Raw genomic sequence first — 16,803 nt, forward strand, 5'->3', positions numbered from 1 at the left:
GCGTGCTCCTGGGCGGCCTCTGGGACCATAATGGTAACTGCTTGTGCCTGAGCTGGACATGCCGTGCTCCTCCACACAGCACAAGGCCAGTAAATGTCTATTAACTAATGAAGAGAAAACAGAATTCTCGGCTTATTCTTGGCAGAAAAGGTTGGATTTGAGACATCCATCTTCCAGCACTCCGCACACAGCATGGGTGTGAGCTGGCCCATATGGGGAAGGAAAACTGCAGGAAAATTCTGGGTCTAACCTCTATTCCCACAGTTGTCCTCAGCAGCTGCTAATGGGTGTGGGTCACCCTGGCCTCCTGGGACTGCTTGTCTGCCTCCCTCTAGCTCTTGGAGCCAAGGCCAGTCCCCGTGCACCATAGTAGATGGTAGCATCCTGTTTTAATGAGCTCCAGGGGTGACTTAGAGGGGGAGAAAAAGGAGCACTCATTGTGCTGAAGGTATGGGGAGCCCCTTCGCTAGATTCTTAAAATTGGATGTTCTGTGCTGTGGAGGAGGCGGGGTGAGAGGGGCCTTTTGGGTTTGGGTTTGGCCTTGGTTGGTTTTGTGTGTCTTTTTGTTAACGAGCCCTCCCTATGGTACCTACAGAGATGGTTGGGATTCCTGTTCCCCAGCCAGATCCTGGTCTAGTTAGAGAGCTGACCCAATGCTGGGGGCTGCCTGCTCAGAGCATACACTCAAGGAGGCAGACATCAGAGCAGCGGGCACTGGCACAGAGACATGGCCATGTCAACAGCCATTTGTGAGAGAAGGGTCTAAAGGGGGCACAAAAGCACTCTGGATTTTAGAGATGGACAGGTGTCCCAAAGGACAGAGTAGTCTGACTCAGCAGCTGTGGGCTTGTTCCTGGGCCCTACTCCTCGGATCGGCCCTGAACATCCCAAAGTTCTGCTCTTTCCCGCTTGAGTGGTTACCTTTTCTCATGCATCTCTTGGATGGTCTCATTTTCTCCTGCCTCCTTAGACCCTGTGTCCTCACAGACCCCAGGATTCTCTCTGAAATCCAGCTCCTGTCTTTGCATCCCCAGCACACTTCCTGGCACACAGTAGATGCTTAAGAAATGCCAGGTGCCGTTTGTAAAAGCACCTCAGTTTTGATTAAGAACATTTGCCTTTGCCCAAGTGTTCAAATCAAGTTACTCTTAAATGCCAGAGCCCCATGGGGGCGCTTTCATTCAGCTGATGAGGGTGTCTGTGAAGTCCACTTCTTATTGCTCGTCCTAGGGATGGAGGGACGCACCCGTTATCTCCGCGCGGCTGTTGTAGTGATTTCTGTTAAGAGAAGAGCAATTTTAAGGGAAGGTTTCTATATCAGTGCATTCCTCCTTTGCAGAGAATACCAACAATTCCCTAAAATACTCATTGTGTCATAGCAACTCCACTCGGGTCCTGAAAGGCTCTTGATCTGTCCAGGATTGACACCAAAGAGGAAGTGGCCCCTAGTGCCATTAACCAGCTCATTAGTGACCTAGATTATTTTACTGAAGGGGCCAGAATTAGCTCAATACTCATGTGCCAATGTCCTTGATACATTTAGCTGGTATTTAGGTGATCAGACTGAGATGATTTTGGTAAAGTGGCATTGATAGTTCTCAGTACACAGAGTATTCTTTCTTCTCAAGAACAAAGTTACAAACTAGCTGGATATCCTTGACCAAGTCACTTCCCCTTTCTGAGCCTCAGTTTCCCCACCTGTAAAATGAAAGTTGAACTAGGATCATCTCAGAGGGCCCTTTTCAGTCCCAACGTTCACTGAATCTGAGAGTACCAGCTTTGTAATGATGATAAATATATCCACTGTTATGCCCCCCTCACCCTAACCCCCAAGCCTCCAAATGCTTCAGTGGGCTGATTTGGGCCACTGAGGGACAAGGCTCTGTTCTTCCTCCTTCCCCACCCCAACGCAATGAGCACAATCATTAGAACAAGCTGTGAACAAGTTAATATGTGACAAAATCGCTTGCTGATGCTGTCAGAGAAGGGGGAACGGTCTTTGCAGGCCTGACCTTAAGTCATGGAGAACAAGTTGGGACAGACTCAGGGTTTAGATAGTTCTGCTCTTGCTGGGGTTGATATAAGGGCCAGGGGGACCCAATGAGCCTAGATTCTGTCTCATTTGAAATGAAATGGTTTGACTAGGCCCTTCCTTGCCTCTCCATCCCCTACTGTAGAACAGGCTCTCTGTCCTTTCAGATCCCAGGACTGGTTCTCAGGAACTTTGCCCTATGTGGTGGCAAAGTTTTGGAAAGTCCAGTGAGACTGCCAAGCCCTGTGTGAATGGAAGCTTGGCATTGAGAGCCAAGGCTGGTGAATGAGGGAGGCAGATACGTGTTCCTAGGAGGTCACCCTATTTTGCATAAAAAATGAAGTGACTATAGTGAAAGCAAACTGATTGGGGGCTTGAGGATGATGGAGGCAGACTCCAGAGAAGTCTGAAGGTGTTGGAGCCATCGAGTTCTCATTAAGGGATTCAGAAAACTCTACCCCAGCCTTCTGCCAAAGGCCCCTTCCAGAGGTGAGCCCGGATGTGGCCAGGGAAGCCTAGGTCTACAGGTTCAAAACTCTCACCTTACTTTATAGTCAGATTACGTATTTTGCTAAAGCTCTTTTACACAGATGTGAATTTCCCCCTGGGTTTATACAGAAGTCCCCACTCCATCCCTGCTCCCCTCTGGGCCTCAGTTTCCTCATCTGGACTTGATGACCTTGAAGACCCCCTGGAGCATGAAATTCTGGGACCTTTGAAATATGGAGCTCCATATTCAGTGGTGCTTGTCTTTTCATGTTTGCCTTGCTGTGTTAGTAGGGACAGTCCCTAATGCTCTGAAAGCTAATATGTAAACCTGGCCATTTCGGGGAATTGAGGACACATTCCAGCATAGGCCACTTAGAGGAAAATGTGCTTTGTTGCCTGTCCCTAGTTTGCTCCCACAAGCTTGGCCCCTGGTTTCGCCAGTGACGTTATCATGTCTTGTTTTCTCCAGGGTTTGGCCCCCAGCCTGGGCGGCTCCTTACTCTGCCTATGTGACATTAGCAAACTCTGAGAAGTCCCATACAACCCAGATCCCCCAAGGGAGCCCTTTGGTAATCCCTGAGAAGTTGGCCTTTCGGTCCTGGGGAGCCCCACTGCTTACGGATGACTGCTTGCTCAGGAGAGCCCACTGGCAAGGTCTGCTCACATTCAGGAGGCTCTGGCCTACCCCCGCCCCACCTGATCTGGGACTCTTTCTGAACACTGATGACCATTTTCCCTCTGAAGTGCCCCCAGGATGATTTTCTGCCCATCCCTTCGGAGGCACTTGCATCTTGTCCAAAGATCTCTGAGAACTGAGGACCAGTGAACTGTCCTTTCCCCAGAATGATGGGATGATGGGGTGTGTATCCATCCCTGGGACTGAGTCAAAGAAGGATCACTCCACTGCAGCCCTTCCCCCTCTGTGACTTCAGGAAGGGAAGTGTATATTGTTAAGAATATTGTCTGTTGGGGTGGCCAGGTGGCTCAGCGAGTAAGAGCACCGGCCCCAGAGTTGGGATGACCTGGGATTGAATCCGGGCTCAGACACTTAGCACCCACCCAGAAATAACTGGCCGTGTAACCTTGAGCAAGTTACTTAACCCCAATTGCTTATTAAAAAAAAAAAAAAGAATATTGTCTGTTCCAATACAGATACAACACTCTTCTGTGTGCCTTAAAATCCTGCTTTTGCATGAACCCATTGAGAATGGTGGGGTAAACCAGTAATCGAAGTGACTACATTCTGCGGGATCAGCACGCAGCTGGCTTCCCACCATCTCACGCCAACAAATCACGGTTGGTGTCTAGGCAGTCTTGCCTCCACGGGCCCTCTGGATTTGGACTGATTTGGATAGAACAGTGAGCTCAGCCTCTCCTTCCTTCTCTCCCTGACTTTCCATAGAGTGGCCTCTGTAGAGGAGCCTCCCAGTGTGTCAGTGCCCTTCCTCAGTGTTGTAGCCATCAGGGAACATAGCGGCTGCCTCTGTCTTCTCCCTGGCTCTGGCTTTGTGACTGCTCCACCATGTTGTCCACTAACACCCACCATATGCCTTTGTTGTTGCTTCTGGTTGAATGAAATGACAATTTAGATGAAAACGGTGACATTAGGAATGGGTGTCTATATGGGCACTCCGCGCTGCCGTCATTCCTGATCTCAGCTCGTGGACATTTTTGTAGCTGCAGAATTCAAGTTTGGGTCAGCTCAGCTGCTCGAAGGCAGCTGATTTGGTCACTGGCTGCTACTTTCTCCTGTAGTAAACATTGGCTCTCCTCTTTACGAGCTTTCGCCTGCAGCTCATGTTACTTCCCTTCCTGGTTTCTTGGGGCCTTCTGTTTCACTGAGACTCAGCAGCCTGAAGTGGGTGGAAGCTTCTGCTCGGTGCCTTGGGGCTCCAGCTTCATTGGCAGCTAATTGAGACTATATCTTTAAGGTTTCCCTGCTTGGTAACAAGCCTCCTTTTCCCCAGGCTGGTCCGAGGGGGTCTGTTCACGTGAGCCAGCCAGTGACATCATTGGAGTGCTGGTGGCTGGGGCTCTGGAGGGTGGCTGGCTCCTGGGAGACAGGGCTCATTGCAAGGCTTGCAAGTGCTCTTCCTCTCTGATCCGCCCCGGGCGGCGGGCAGGCAGGAGGGTGGGCATTCTGCTGTGAGTGTACTACTGCCGGCTGGCCTGCTCGCCAGCCCACACCCCCCCCCCGGGGGGGGCGGGGCGGGGGGGGGCGCGGCCGGTGCGGGGGGTTCCCCCCCCCCCCGGGCGCCCGGCCCCCCCCCCGCCCCCCCCCCCCCCCCGCCCAGCGGCAACATGCAGCCCGCAGTGCTGGGCTCCCGCTTGGAACAGAACCAGTAAAGGTAAGCAGACACAGCCGCCCCTGCCCACCCCCTCCTTGGAACCCAGCATGGGGTGGGGGCCTTGGTGACCAGCGCTCAGCAGGAGCTCCGACTCGGTCCCTGGGAGCAAATGGTCAGGATTGTTTTTTCTTCTGACAAGAGAATGACAGGAGGGATGATGCTACTGAATGCAGTCATCCCATCTTTGGGGTGTTTGGGGTGGGGGCTGCTGCTGCTATTGGCACAAGGAAGTGGGGTGAGGGGGGACCCTTTGCAGTATTCAGATGTCTGCTACATCATGGGGACCATAGGAGAGAGCTGGTGGATGCTTTTAAAAAAATCAATTTCTCAGGCTCCTTTGCCTCAGCTGAAACCCATGGGAATCTAAGCAGAGCCTTGTTTCTTTTTTCTCCTGGATTTCGGGGTGTGAGGAGTTTGTGTGGGGCTGCATGTGAATGGAGCCTTCCTCCGGCCTGGGCCCCTGCCCCCCTCGGCCTTTGTTTTTATCTCTACCTCTGGGGCCTGACAGGCCAGTAAATGCTGCCTGAGCAGTTCTCTCCTCCCCAGGCTTTGCTCCTTCCAGTCAGGTGCTCTGGAAGCACGGACTTTGCTTTGCGGATTTAAGATTAACTTCTCTGCTGGACTCATGTGATTTGGCCTTTGGCCTTTTCCTCTCAGGTGTGTGCTGGTGGAGAGCAGGCACGCCTTTGGCTTCTGTCCTTCCTCTAGGAGAATGAGGGCCCAGAGCTACGAGTGAGCTCAGCTGCCCTTCATGCCTGGATCCGCAGAGTGACCACAGTGCCAGGAGTGCAGTGTCTGCCAGGCCCGCACCCTCTGCTGCTCCGTGGGAGCCAGCCACCCTCCTCCTGTACCTGGAGGGGCTTCTAGCCCCTCCCCCAACTGGCTGCCCTCAGCTCCACTGTTCTGCTGCAGCTCAGTGCCATCACCAGCAAACGGAGACACAGGAAAGCTTGGCCATTTGGACTGGGCCCGGCCTAGGACCAGGCGCTAACCCCCACACCTCTTGCCCTCAGAACTTCATCTCCAGGAAGGGCCACTGAAGGCAGGCCCAGTCTCCCTTCTTTGAACTGAGGCTGTCTTCTGCCATCACAGCACTTTTGAGGGTGAGAGGCCCAGCCAAAAGGTACTACATCCCTGTCCTGAGGCTAGCAAAGTCCGACCTCTCTTCTCTTAATTCCAGTCAGTGCCCCCTCCCCTGCCACCACTGGCCATTCTTTCGTTTCCAGTTACCTCCAGTTGCCACCAGTGCTGTCCGTCCCCTCTCCCCCAATCTAGTTTGGCATCCTCCACTACGCCTTCTTTGCTCCTTGTGTACTAAATGGTACTACCAGTTCCTAAAGATTTGCAAAATGTTTTAAGAAATTTGATCTTTGTAACAATTGTGGGTGGTCAGTTCTTATTCTTGCTTCATTGTTGAGGACACTGAGGCAGCCAGAAGTTAAGTGACTTGCCCAGGGTCACCCAGCTAGTAAGTGGCTGAACTAAGAGCTTCCTACTTTCAGACCTAGGGCTCTGTGCACTAGCTGCCTCAGTTCTTTGGGCCTTTCTCAAATAGTGCAGATCCCTGGGGTACTCCACTAGAGACTGTATTTCAAGCTGACATTGAACCATTCATTCATATAACCAGACATTGAGCTAGCTCCAAATCCCTCTACCATTGTCCAACTTGCATCTCCATATTTCATTTGGTCTGTATGATGCTGCTGCTCACTGTGCTGTGGCCTGTTCTTGATGACACCACCCCTGTCATATGCTAGAATTTTGCTGAGGATCAAAGTCAAGCCCATCGGACTAGGGTTTGCAGGCTCCCTCTTGTTTCACTTTTTTGAACATTGAGCAAACACTTACCCTTTGCCAGTCCTGAGGCTCCTCACTCATTCTCTGTCATTGTTCTGAGGTCACTGGCTATGATGCAGTTTCTTTCAGGCCCCTGACCTGTAGTTTGTCTAGGCCTGGTAACTCCAACTCGTCCAGGATAGCTGAGTTCTCTCTGGTGGCTGTTTCTCTTGGATTCCTCGAACCCCTCCAAGAGGCTAACCAAGCTGAGGCCCCCCAGATCCCAGGCTTATTGCTTCTTTGACCCTTCTTTTCCCCAGTGGAGCTTTAAGAAAAGTCTTCTTGTTGTCCTGCATAGGCCTGGCCCGTGTCAGCTCACTCCCCTCTGTTACCTGACCAGTGTCTTGTTTGCTGAGAACCAAGTGTGGCTAGAATCCCGGGACTGCTAGGTGATAGAGTAGATGGAGTGCTCCATGCTCTTGCCTTTCTCCCTCAAAGCCCTGGCTTCTCCCCCAAAGCCTTGTTCTCCTGAACAGTCTGTACTTTCTTCATTCCCGTTTGAATCACTGCTATTGGGTGGAGAGTGAGCGTCAGACTTGCCAAGGTTTGGAAGGCTCTTCATCTCATCTTGGACGTGTGCCCCCGAAATGGGGCAGTCCTCTGTAGTAGTGCTAGTGTGTGGTTCCCCCTCCCCCCTTGACCATCACTATTCTTCTCTCCTTCCTGATCCCTTGCCTGCCAGCACCCAACTGTGGCTCCAGGGATCTTTGGGAAAAGCCTCCTGGCTGTGTGCTGCTCAGCTTCAAGGACTCAGTGGCCCTTCTTCTGGGAGAAGGCCTAGCATCCCAACAGCAGGTCAGCCCATGCCAGGAGCATTGGATTTAGTTCTGGGAGATACATTTGAGAAAATGATGGAGGATGTAGAAGGAGGGAACATGTGAGTTGGACTTTAAAGGACAAGCAGGAAGTCACTATGCAGAGGGAAGTGAGGGCATTCTAGGTGTGGGAAACTCTAGCATTAAGGGCCTGGAGGTGTCTGGGGTGGAGGCGGGGTGATGGGCAGAGAATAGTGCAGTTTGGCCATAGACTGATGAGTGGAAGCAAGAAGGAAGAGGCCTGGAAAGGTGGAACGGTGCCAGGCTGCAGATCTCAGGTGCCAGGCCAAATAGCTTAAAGCTGGTAGGCAACAGAGCCGCTGAAGACATCTTTAGTGGAAGAATCACTTGCAGAAGATTTCTTACACGTTAGTGCTTCTTTGGGTAGCCTTGTGAAGACTGCATGAGACAGACAGGGAGGAACGGAGGGAGAGTGAGAATCCAGGCAATAGTAGTTAATAATAGCTCACATTTATTAAGCACCTACTCTGTGCCAGGCACTGTACTAAGTACTTTGCAGATACCTCATTTTATCCTTGCAACAACCCTGAGGAGTGGGTGCTATTATGAACCCCATTTTACAGATGAGGAAACTGAGGTAAACAGAGGCAAAGTAACTTGCCCAGGGTCACCCAGCTAGCCTAGGGCCTTATGAACTGTGCCACCTAGCTGCCCCAGGTGATCGAAGGCCTATATTTAAGGCTGTTGATAATAGGGTATCAAGGGGAGAGGCCAGATGTGCCTTCCAGTGGTGTTGCAAAGGGGTAGTTCGTGAGGTCCATCATCAGCTGATAGTTACTTCTCCTTCCTTTCTCATAGCCAAAGAGGACCCCAAAGGTACAAGCCTGGGAGAGCAGGTGCATCTTGCTACCAGAGGCCAAAATAGGGACGTTAAAAAGCAGAGCAAGCTTAAGGGGCGAGGTCATGAGGAAAGCAACACTAACTAACTTCACCAGAGTGTGAAGTGAGGCATGCGCTGGTAGTAATGGCCAGTGTGCCAACTGGGTTGGCTTTGCCGTGGCCCTTTGTGGCAGGGAGAGGGTGGGGAGAGGGAAAAGTTATTGGGAAGTGCCAGTGGTGGATGGATTTTTCCAAAGCACACAAGGCCTTGTCTTTTCTTTTAGCCAATGAGCTCAATGGCCAGTGTCTGTTGACTTTAAAGTGCCAGGTGGAACTATCCCGTATGTAGACAGAGATGAAGGCTTGGAGCTGGGGGTAGGGGGGAGTCAGGAGTGAAGATAGAAATCGAGGATTCATCACCTTGAAAGCTGTGGGAGGGAATATGGGGAACAATGGACATTTCTTTAGCATGTGAAGGTTTGCAAAGAGCCTCATCTATGTTCTTATTGAAGCTTTACGCTAGCCCTGAGAGGGAGGCAGTACAGGCATTAGGATCTTGATTTTACAGATAAGGAAACTGAGGCTCAGATAACTGATGTGACTTGCCCAGATCATGCAGCTAAGAAGTGTCAGAAGTAGAATTTAAATGCAGGTCTTCCTGATCCCTGACTCCTGGGACTGCTAGGTGGCATTGTGCTGGACAGAGCACTGGACTTGGAATCAGGAAGACTCCTCTTCCTGAGTTCAGATCTGGCCTCAGACACTTGCTAACTGTGTGACCCTGGGCAAGTCACTTCACCCCATTTGCCTCGATTTCCTCATCTGTACAGTGGATTGGAGAAGGAAATGGCAAACCAAGAAAACCCTAAATGGTGTTACGAAGAGTTGGACATGACTGAAATGACTCAACAACTTCCTGATTCCAAGTCCATTTACTGTTAGGTCCCTTCTCCATGAAGAGAATGAAGGGTCAGGAAAAAGATGAGACATCAAAAGAGACAAATTAAAGTAGATGGAAGAAAAAGCAGCAGAGTTTGGTGTCAATGGTTAGCAGGATCAGACGCTTCTGAAAGGCCCAGAAAAATGGAGATGGAAAGGAAAACTAGGGGGCTTGGTGGCTGAGGAGACTGGTGACTTTGACAGGGCCATTTCACTGGTGGAATGGAAGCCTTAACGCAAGGGTGGTCGGGAAACGGAGGCCTTGGACGGAGACCACTATTTCAGGACGTTTAGTAGTAAGAGAGTGAGAGGAGAGAGATGGGCCCAGGTAAAGATGGGCCAGAAGGGTCAAGAGGAGGCTTTTTTCTTAAGATTGAGAAGACTTGAACATGTTTGTGAGAAGATGGGAGGGTTGCTGCCTGGTAGACATAGAAGGGGATGGGATTTACACTAATGGCTACTGCTGCTCCCATGCTCAGAGGGAGGGAGACAAGAATTGGGGGAGAATTGATGAAAAAGTTCGGGACACTTGAGGAGCAGGAGCTGAGAAAGCTTGGTCAGATGGCCTCAGCCTCTCAGTGAAGCAGAACGAAGCCTGTGCTCTGTGTGCTGGGAGTGTGGTGATGGTGGTGGTGGTGGGGGGGTGCGATGAAGCAACAGTTTGGAGCAGTTGCTGGCAGTGATGGAAGAGGGCTGGCACTAAGAAGGCTTGGGGAGGAGTGTTGATCTAATAGCAAGAACCCAACTGAATTGTCAGACCATGAATTCCTAGTGGATGGATTCCTTTCTGTTTTGTCCTTTTTCCCAGGGATGATCTGATTTGGGCAGTGGCTGGGGGGCTAAGGATTTGCAGGGTGGGTCCTAGGAAAGGTTGAGGGTGTGGAGTGACCCCAGGAGTCTTGGAGAGTAGATCATGACAGGTCATGTGGCACCATATTGGGTGGCGAAAGCATATGAAGCCAATCAGTGAGGTAAACTGGAAAAGTCAGGAGGGAGTCATGGATCAGCCACAGCAATGAAAGGCAAGAGTGAGAATGGGAGAACTTGTGGTCAGTGGGAAATTCCCAAGAATCTCTTGCTCTTGGGAGTGTGACCCTCTTCTGAGATACCGTGATGATGAAGGTGTGGCCATGTCATTGTCAGGGCAGGCTAGGAATTGATTGGAATCCCGGAGCTTGGGTGAACAATCAGTATTGTGCTTAGAAGAGCACAAGGCCAAGTGGATTCCAGTGAAAGGTCTCAACAAAAATATTCACGTTTCGAATAGTCCCAAATTGGGAACACTTGTGGTCAGCAGTTGGAGACTAGCTGAAGAAATTCAAGTCTGCCACCAAAATGATACCAAGTGGAGCCTCCACAGTCATATAGAAAGTCTTCTCTGTGCTAGGATCGAGTGGAACCCACAGGGCAAGAGCCAGCCAGCCAGTGAGTGGAATGGGACTTTCTATAAAGGAAGATGACTCGGAATGGAAGAGGTTTAGAGCCTTCTTGACTTCATTGCACTCCAACAGTTTGTGTAAAATGTCATCCTTAGTGTTCCCAGTAAAACAGTTAAAATCAATGTGTGCCCCTCCTGATTTTCCTTCCTCCCTTATTCCTTGTAGCCAGTCAGTCACTAGGTCTCCTCAAGTCTCCCTGTCATGTCTTCTTTTGGTAGCATGTTGTTGATAGTGGAGTTTAAGCTCTTCTCACCCGCTCCGAACAGACACTATGGAAGTAATTTCATGCCTCATTTCCCCAGTAGTGTGACTTAGTCTGTGTAGATTTCTTCTCATTTGTGCAAGCTTCTCATGAGTTGGATTTGTTTTTCTCTTTGGACTTGTCTCCCCAGTGTCTGGCAGGTGCTGGGGACATAGGAGCCATATAACAAATACTTGTTGATTAATTGAGAAACCAATTAGTGTGGTTGTGTATGTTTCCCCCTTTTCTGCAGAGTTCATGTCATACAATGGAGGAGGGCTGAATGTTCCAAATAAGATGATGGACTTTTTAGAGGAGCCTATCCCCGGAGTGGGGACCTATGAAGACTTCAATACCATTGACTGGGTGAGGGAGAAATCCAGAGACCGGGACAGGCACCGAGAGGTAAGGCAAGGGTGGTGGGTTATGGCCAAGGATATCTGATGGGGGCCATGTGGAAATAAATGAAAGTTTGATCATGTACTTTCCCTCTCCTTGTATTTGAGTGCTCTGACCTCCTTTAGCTTCTTGGAACTTCCAGATGAGAGCCCATGAAGAGTGTCATAATTTGATTCTTTTTTTATGATAGAATGCCTGCTACTGTGATATCTACAAGTTGGTCTCTGGATTTGCATGTTTCCTTCATCTTTGGTGGGGGGGTATGTTTTACTCTGAATCATTTGTATTTGATGATGCCTCTTTTGCCCTGGGGCAGGCCTAATGTATTAACAATGCAATATTCACAATGCCTACAGTAACTATAAATATGCTGATATGGCTCTTAATCACAAAATATAACAGGCTCTCTAAATGGTGGACAAAGCTAGAACATTTATTCAGATACCAGAAAACTGAGTCTCAAAACCATCACAGTAGCTATAGAGTTGGCACATGTAGTTAATGCAGTAAACACCCACATTCTCAAGCCTTCAAAACAGAACAGGCTACCTCAGACGAAGGTTCTCTTCTCCTCATTCAGGGCAACTGCTCACCGTCCATTCAGCTCACTCCCAGCATCTCTGGCCCTTTGCAGTTCCTGTCCCTGGCAGTCCTCAGCAGGAGTCCTTAGCAGAAATTCTGGCTGGCTCAAAAAAGGAGTTCCCACCGTCACTGCCGCTGCTGCTACCACCACACTTCCAGTCACCACATTGACTCTAGCTTGGCTCTGGCTTCCTCTTGCCCCACCCTTTCATGCTACGTCAGCAAGTTCAAGGGGCATGGAAGATCTTCAAATCCCATAACCATTACACATGTGCAACCTGCCACCTGCCAAAGGATTTTGGGTGGCCTGAGAAAAAATGTAGAAGATGTTTATTTTTTGCAGACTACCCAAAATCCTTTGCTGTACCCACCAGTCAAAGGTTGTGCAGGCCCGCTCTGAGGCATATATGGCTGACATGGATGCCTGAAAGTCTTTGGAAATGTAAATGTATGACAGTGGAATGTCATGTTATTGAGCAGAAGAAGCTTTGAAAGCACCTGTCCCTACTGTCCTTGTGGTACCTCAGCTGTGGCTTCTGGGTACTTTGGATGATGTTTACTTTCTTCAGGGATAATCTTGGAATGTTGAATTTTTGCAGGTGTTGAAAATGTTATGTTTGCAGAGAGCTTCCTAATGAATGGAAAATAGTAGTTTGTCCCTATGATCCCCAGCAGTCCACTGTGAAGACACCAGAAAAATTTTTACTACTAAAAGAATAATATGTTAAATTGGAATTAAGTATGTTTTCTGAAGATTTTTTGGAATTAGACATTTTTCTAGAGCATGTCACTTATATTGGGTAGGTAGCTTTCTTTTGGCATTTCCTTGAATTGGTGGAAGGGACCTCAGATGTCATCTAATGAAACCCATGTCACAGGCCTGCCTGGGTTCTCCTCCTTGACTCCCACAATGACAATGTTCTTCCCTGTTGAACTGTTTTGAAATAGCACTTGCTAATTATACTGCTTTTGCACTGAGGATCATAGATGGATCAGTGCTGATGAGTTCCCCCAGCTCCTGGTCCTTAAGCATCGGGATAGTGTCTTTTCTAAAATGTACGTCTCCTCCAGCCCTCTGCCCAGTGGAGGTGCTTAGGAAATGTCTGTTGTATATATACCTAAATAGGAATGGCCCCACCAGTGTCCCTGCTCTGCAGACATCCATCTTGACTTTGGAGGCCTCTCACCACGTGGCCCACCAACAGTGCCCTAGGGGCAGCTTTTCATATAGCAAATGGAGCTCTGCCTTTCCCCAGAATGATTTTCCTAGTCACTGTTGAATAGCTATTAATAAAAAGCTCCAACACGTTTGTCCAGTGATCAAAAAACAACGGAATGACTATACAAGCATAGAACACCATTTAATGGCCATCATCCTTTTTGTGACTATCAGTGTATGCTTGGCCTCCCGATTTTAGTATTGGCTTTGTTACTGGCAAATGATAGTGACAATTTGTCATTTCAAATTATTATGCCAGGTCTGTTTTTGAAGACTGCTGTGTGTCTGTAGTGCTCTACAAAGTCTTAAGAGTTTTAAGTGCCTGGCATCACAGAGCAATTCAAGCAAGAGGAAACCTTGCACAAATGGGCCAAGTTGTGGTTTTTTAAAAATTATTTTTAACATTCTTTCCTTTTTAAATTTTGAGTTCCAAATTCTTCCCCTCTCCCACCCCTACCCCACCCATTGAGAAGGCAAGCTTTATCAGTTATCCATGTGAAATCATACAAAACAAATTTCCATATTAACCATATTTCCAGAAAAGCAAGGCAAACAATTATACATCAGTTTGTTCATCATTTCTCTCTCATAAGTCCTTTGAAATTGTCTTAGATCTTTATATTGATCAGAGCAGCCAAGTCTTCACAGGTGATCATCATTACAACATTGCTGTTACTGTACACATATGCTCTCCCTTCTTCACACAATGTACTCCATTATAATCATATGCCACAACTTATTCAGCCATTCCCCAAATGATGAGCATCCCTTGATTTCCAATTCTTTACCACTACAAAAGAGCTACTTTTAATATTTTTGTTTATACAGCTTTCTTTCCTTTTTCTTTGATCTCTTTGGGATACACACCTAGTAGTGATATTGCTGGTTCAAAGGGCATGTACCATTTTGTAGCCCTCTGGGCATAGTTTGAGATTGTTCTCCAGATGGTTGAACCAGTTCACTACTCCACCAACAGTGTATCTTTTCCCTCATCCCCTCTGGCATGTATCATTTCTCATAGGTGTGAGGTGGTACCTCAGAGTTGTTTTAATTTGCATTTCTCATCAGTAGTGATTTAAAGTATTTTTTTATGTGATTATCTATAGATAGCTTTGATTTCTTCTGAAAACTGTCTTTATATCCTTTGACCAAGTATTAATTTGGGAATGGCTGTTATTTTTATAAATTTGACACAATTCAATTCAATATATATTTGAGAAATGAGACCTTTTCAGAGAAACTTTTTTTAGAATTTTTTTGATGTTACTTCATTGTCTATGGTACCTTTTAGCAAAATGTAAGTTTCCCTGATTATCCAATTTTAATTAGGCCTATTTTTCTTTTCTGTTTGTCTGAGACATGATTGCTACCCCTGCCTCTTTTTACTTCAGCTGAAGTGTAATAGATTCTTCTCCAGTCCTTTATTTCAACTCTGTGTGACTTTCTGTTTCAAGTGTATCTCTTGTAAACAATATATTGTTGGATTCTGGTTTCTATTCCATTCTGCTATCTGCTTCTGTTTTATGGGTGAGCTCCTCCCATTCATATTTACAGCTATGATTACTAACTGAATGTCTACCTACATCCCATTTTCTTGTGTTTCTTCTTCTCTCTCTTTTTATCCTGTCCCTCCTCAAAAGTCTATTTTGCCTCCCTTAATCTGTCTTCCCTTTTATCATTTCCTCCCTTTCCCCTACTGTTTCCCTGTTGGGTAAGTTGCATTTCTGTACACAACTGAGCATGTATATGTGTGCATATATATTCTAATTACAGTTAAAGTGAGCTTCAGGCATTGTCTGTCACACCAATCATTCTACCATTTCCCTCTCCACTCTAAAAGCTTTTTTCCTTGTGTGCCTCTTTTATGTGAGAAAATTTTCCCCATTCTACCTTTCCCATCCTCCTTCTCCCAGTACATCTCTCACCCCTTCATTTTTTTTTGGAGATCATTCCAACATAATCGACCCACACCCATGTCCTCTGTCTATTTAGACTCCTTTTAGCTGCCCTAATAATTAGAGTTCTTAGGAGTTACATGTATCATTTTCCCATGTTTAACTTTACTGTCTTTCATGTTTACCTTTTTATGGTTCTCTTGAATCTTCTGTTTAAATGTCAGCTCTAGTCTTTTCATCAGGGATGCTTGAAAGTCATTTATTTCATTAAATGTTGGTTTCCCCTCAAAGGAGTATGCTCAGTTTTGCTGACTAGTTATTCTTGGTTGTAATCTTAACTCCTTTGCCTTCTGGAACATCATATCCCAAGTCCTCTGCTCCTTTAACATGGAAGCTGTTAAATCTTGTGTGATTCTAACTATGTCTACATGATGTTTCATTTTTTTCTTTCTGGCTGCTTGCAATACGTTCTCCTTGACATGGGAGCCCTGGAATTTGGCTGTAATATTCCTGAGAGTTTTCATTTTGGGATGTATTTCAGGAGGTGACCAATGGATTCTTTCAGTTTCTATTTTACCCTCTGGATCTAAGATGTCAGAGCAGTTTTCCCTGCTAATTTCTTGAAATATCATATCTAGGTTCTTTCTTTGATTGTGGCTTTCAGGTAGTCCAATAATTCTTACAATTATTATCTTCTAGGTCAGTTTTTCCAGTGGGGTAGTTCACATTTTCTTCTATTTTTCATTCTTTTGACTATGTTTTGTGAAATCATTAGTTTATACTTGTCCAATTCTATTTTTTAAGGAAGAATTTTCTTAAGTGAGATTTTTGTACTTCCTTTTCCATTTGTCCTATTCTTTTTTTTTTAAGGAGTTCTTTTCTTCAGTGAATATTTGTGCCTCTTTTACCATTACATCAATTCTGTTTTTTAAGATGTTATTTTCTTCAATTTTCTTATCCCTCTTTTACCAAGTTGTTAATTCTGCTTTCATTTTTTTTCTCTTTTTCTTTTTAATTTTTTTTTTTGAATAGGCATCAAGGACCATCTTTTACTTCATTTCTTACCTAACCTTAAATCACTGAATGGGTGTTACCTAAGACAAACTGAGACCTGTGAAAGACCTTACAAGGAATATAAATTTCTTGAAATAGAACTCTGGAAACCAAGCATTGATAAAGCCATTGGAATTCAAATGGAGCTACTTGACTATGCCTTAAACTCAAATCAATCTGACTCTCAATGATTGGCCAATAATGGGCTCCAATCCAAGCCTCAGTTGGTCTTTGTTGGCTCAGAGTAAGTGTAAGTAGAAATTGTGACTGTTTCGGCCAGAAACCCTGAGGGTCTTCCCCTCCCAGATTGGTTGGGTTTTGTTGTTTTGTTTTTTTTTTAAATAGATAAAAGAGCTCATTTTTTGGCCTCATTTCTTACCTTGCCTTAATCACTGAATTGGATGTTGCCTCAGACAAATTATGTTGCTTCAGATAAATTGGGCTGTGGGAAAGACCTTAGCTTAAAAAGACCAAGGTTTCCCAAGGTCTCTCTGCCATCTCCAGGCATCCTGATCTATGTCTTTTTTTTGTATTTTTATTTTATTTTTTATCTTTTTTTTATTTCTTTCTTCAAATGCTTTATTAACTTTTGATTTACACCATTCATTTCCACCAGATTTTGAGTTACAAATTTTCTCCCTGTTTTTCCCCTACCCACCGCCCCAAAATAGCAGT

The 16,803-nt window shown here is 46.7% G+C and overlaps 1 protein-coding gene across 1 annotated transcript in view; it reads left to right on the forward strand.

Moving 5' to 3' along the window:
• CLCN5 (chloride voltage-gated channel 5) overlaps positions 1–16,095 on the forward strand; it is an 82,866-nt gene extending 66,771 nt beyond the window's left edge. Inside the window, exons 4-5 of the mRNA XM_069062391.1 lie at positions 11,234–11,385; positions 11,960–16,095. Coding sequence (XP_068918492.1) covers positions 11,234–11,385; positions 11,960–12,049 — 242 coding nt within the window. The 3' untranslated portion in view covers positions 12,050–16,095. The remainder of the gene's footprint in view (positions 1–11,233; positions 11,386–11,959) is intronic.
• Positions 16,096–16,803: the final 708 nt, after the last annotated feature.

This window comes from Petaurus breviceps, unplaced genomic scaffold (genome assembly GCF_028583685.1).
Source record: "Petaurus breviceps papuanus isolate PSGF00001 unplaced genomic scaffold, PetGlider_PUasm1.0 90451, whole genome shotgun sequence".
Classification (NCBI taxonomy): Eukaryota; Metazoa; Chordata; class Mammalia; order Diprotodontia; family Petauridae; genus Petaurus; species Petaurus breviceps.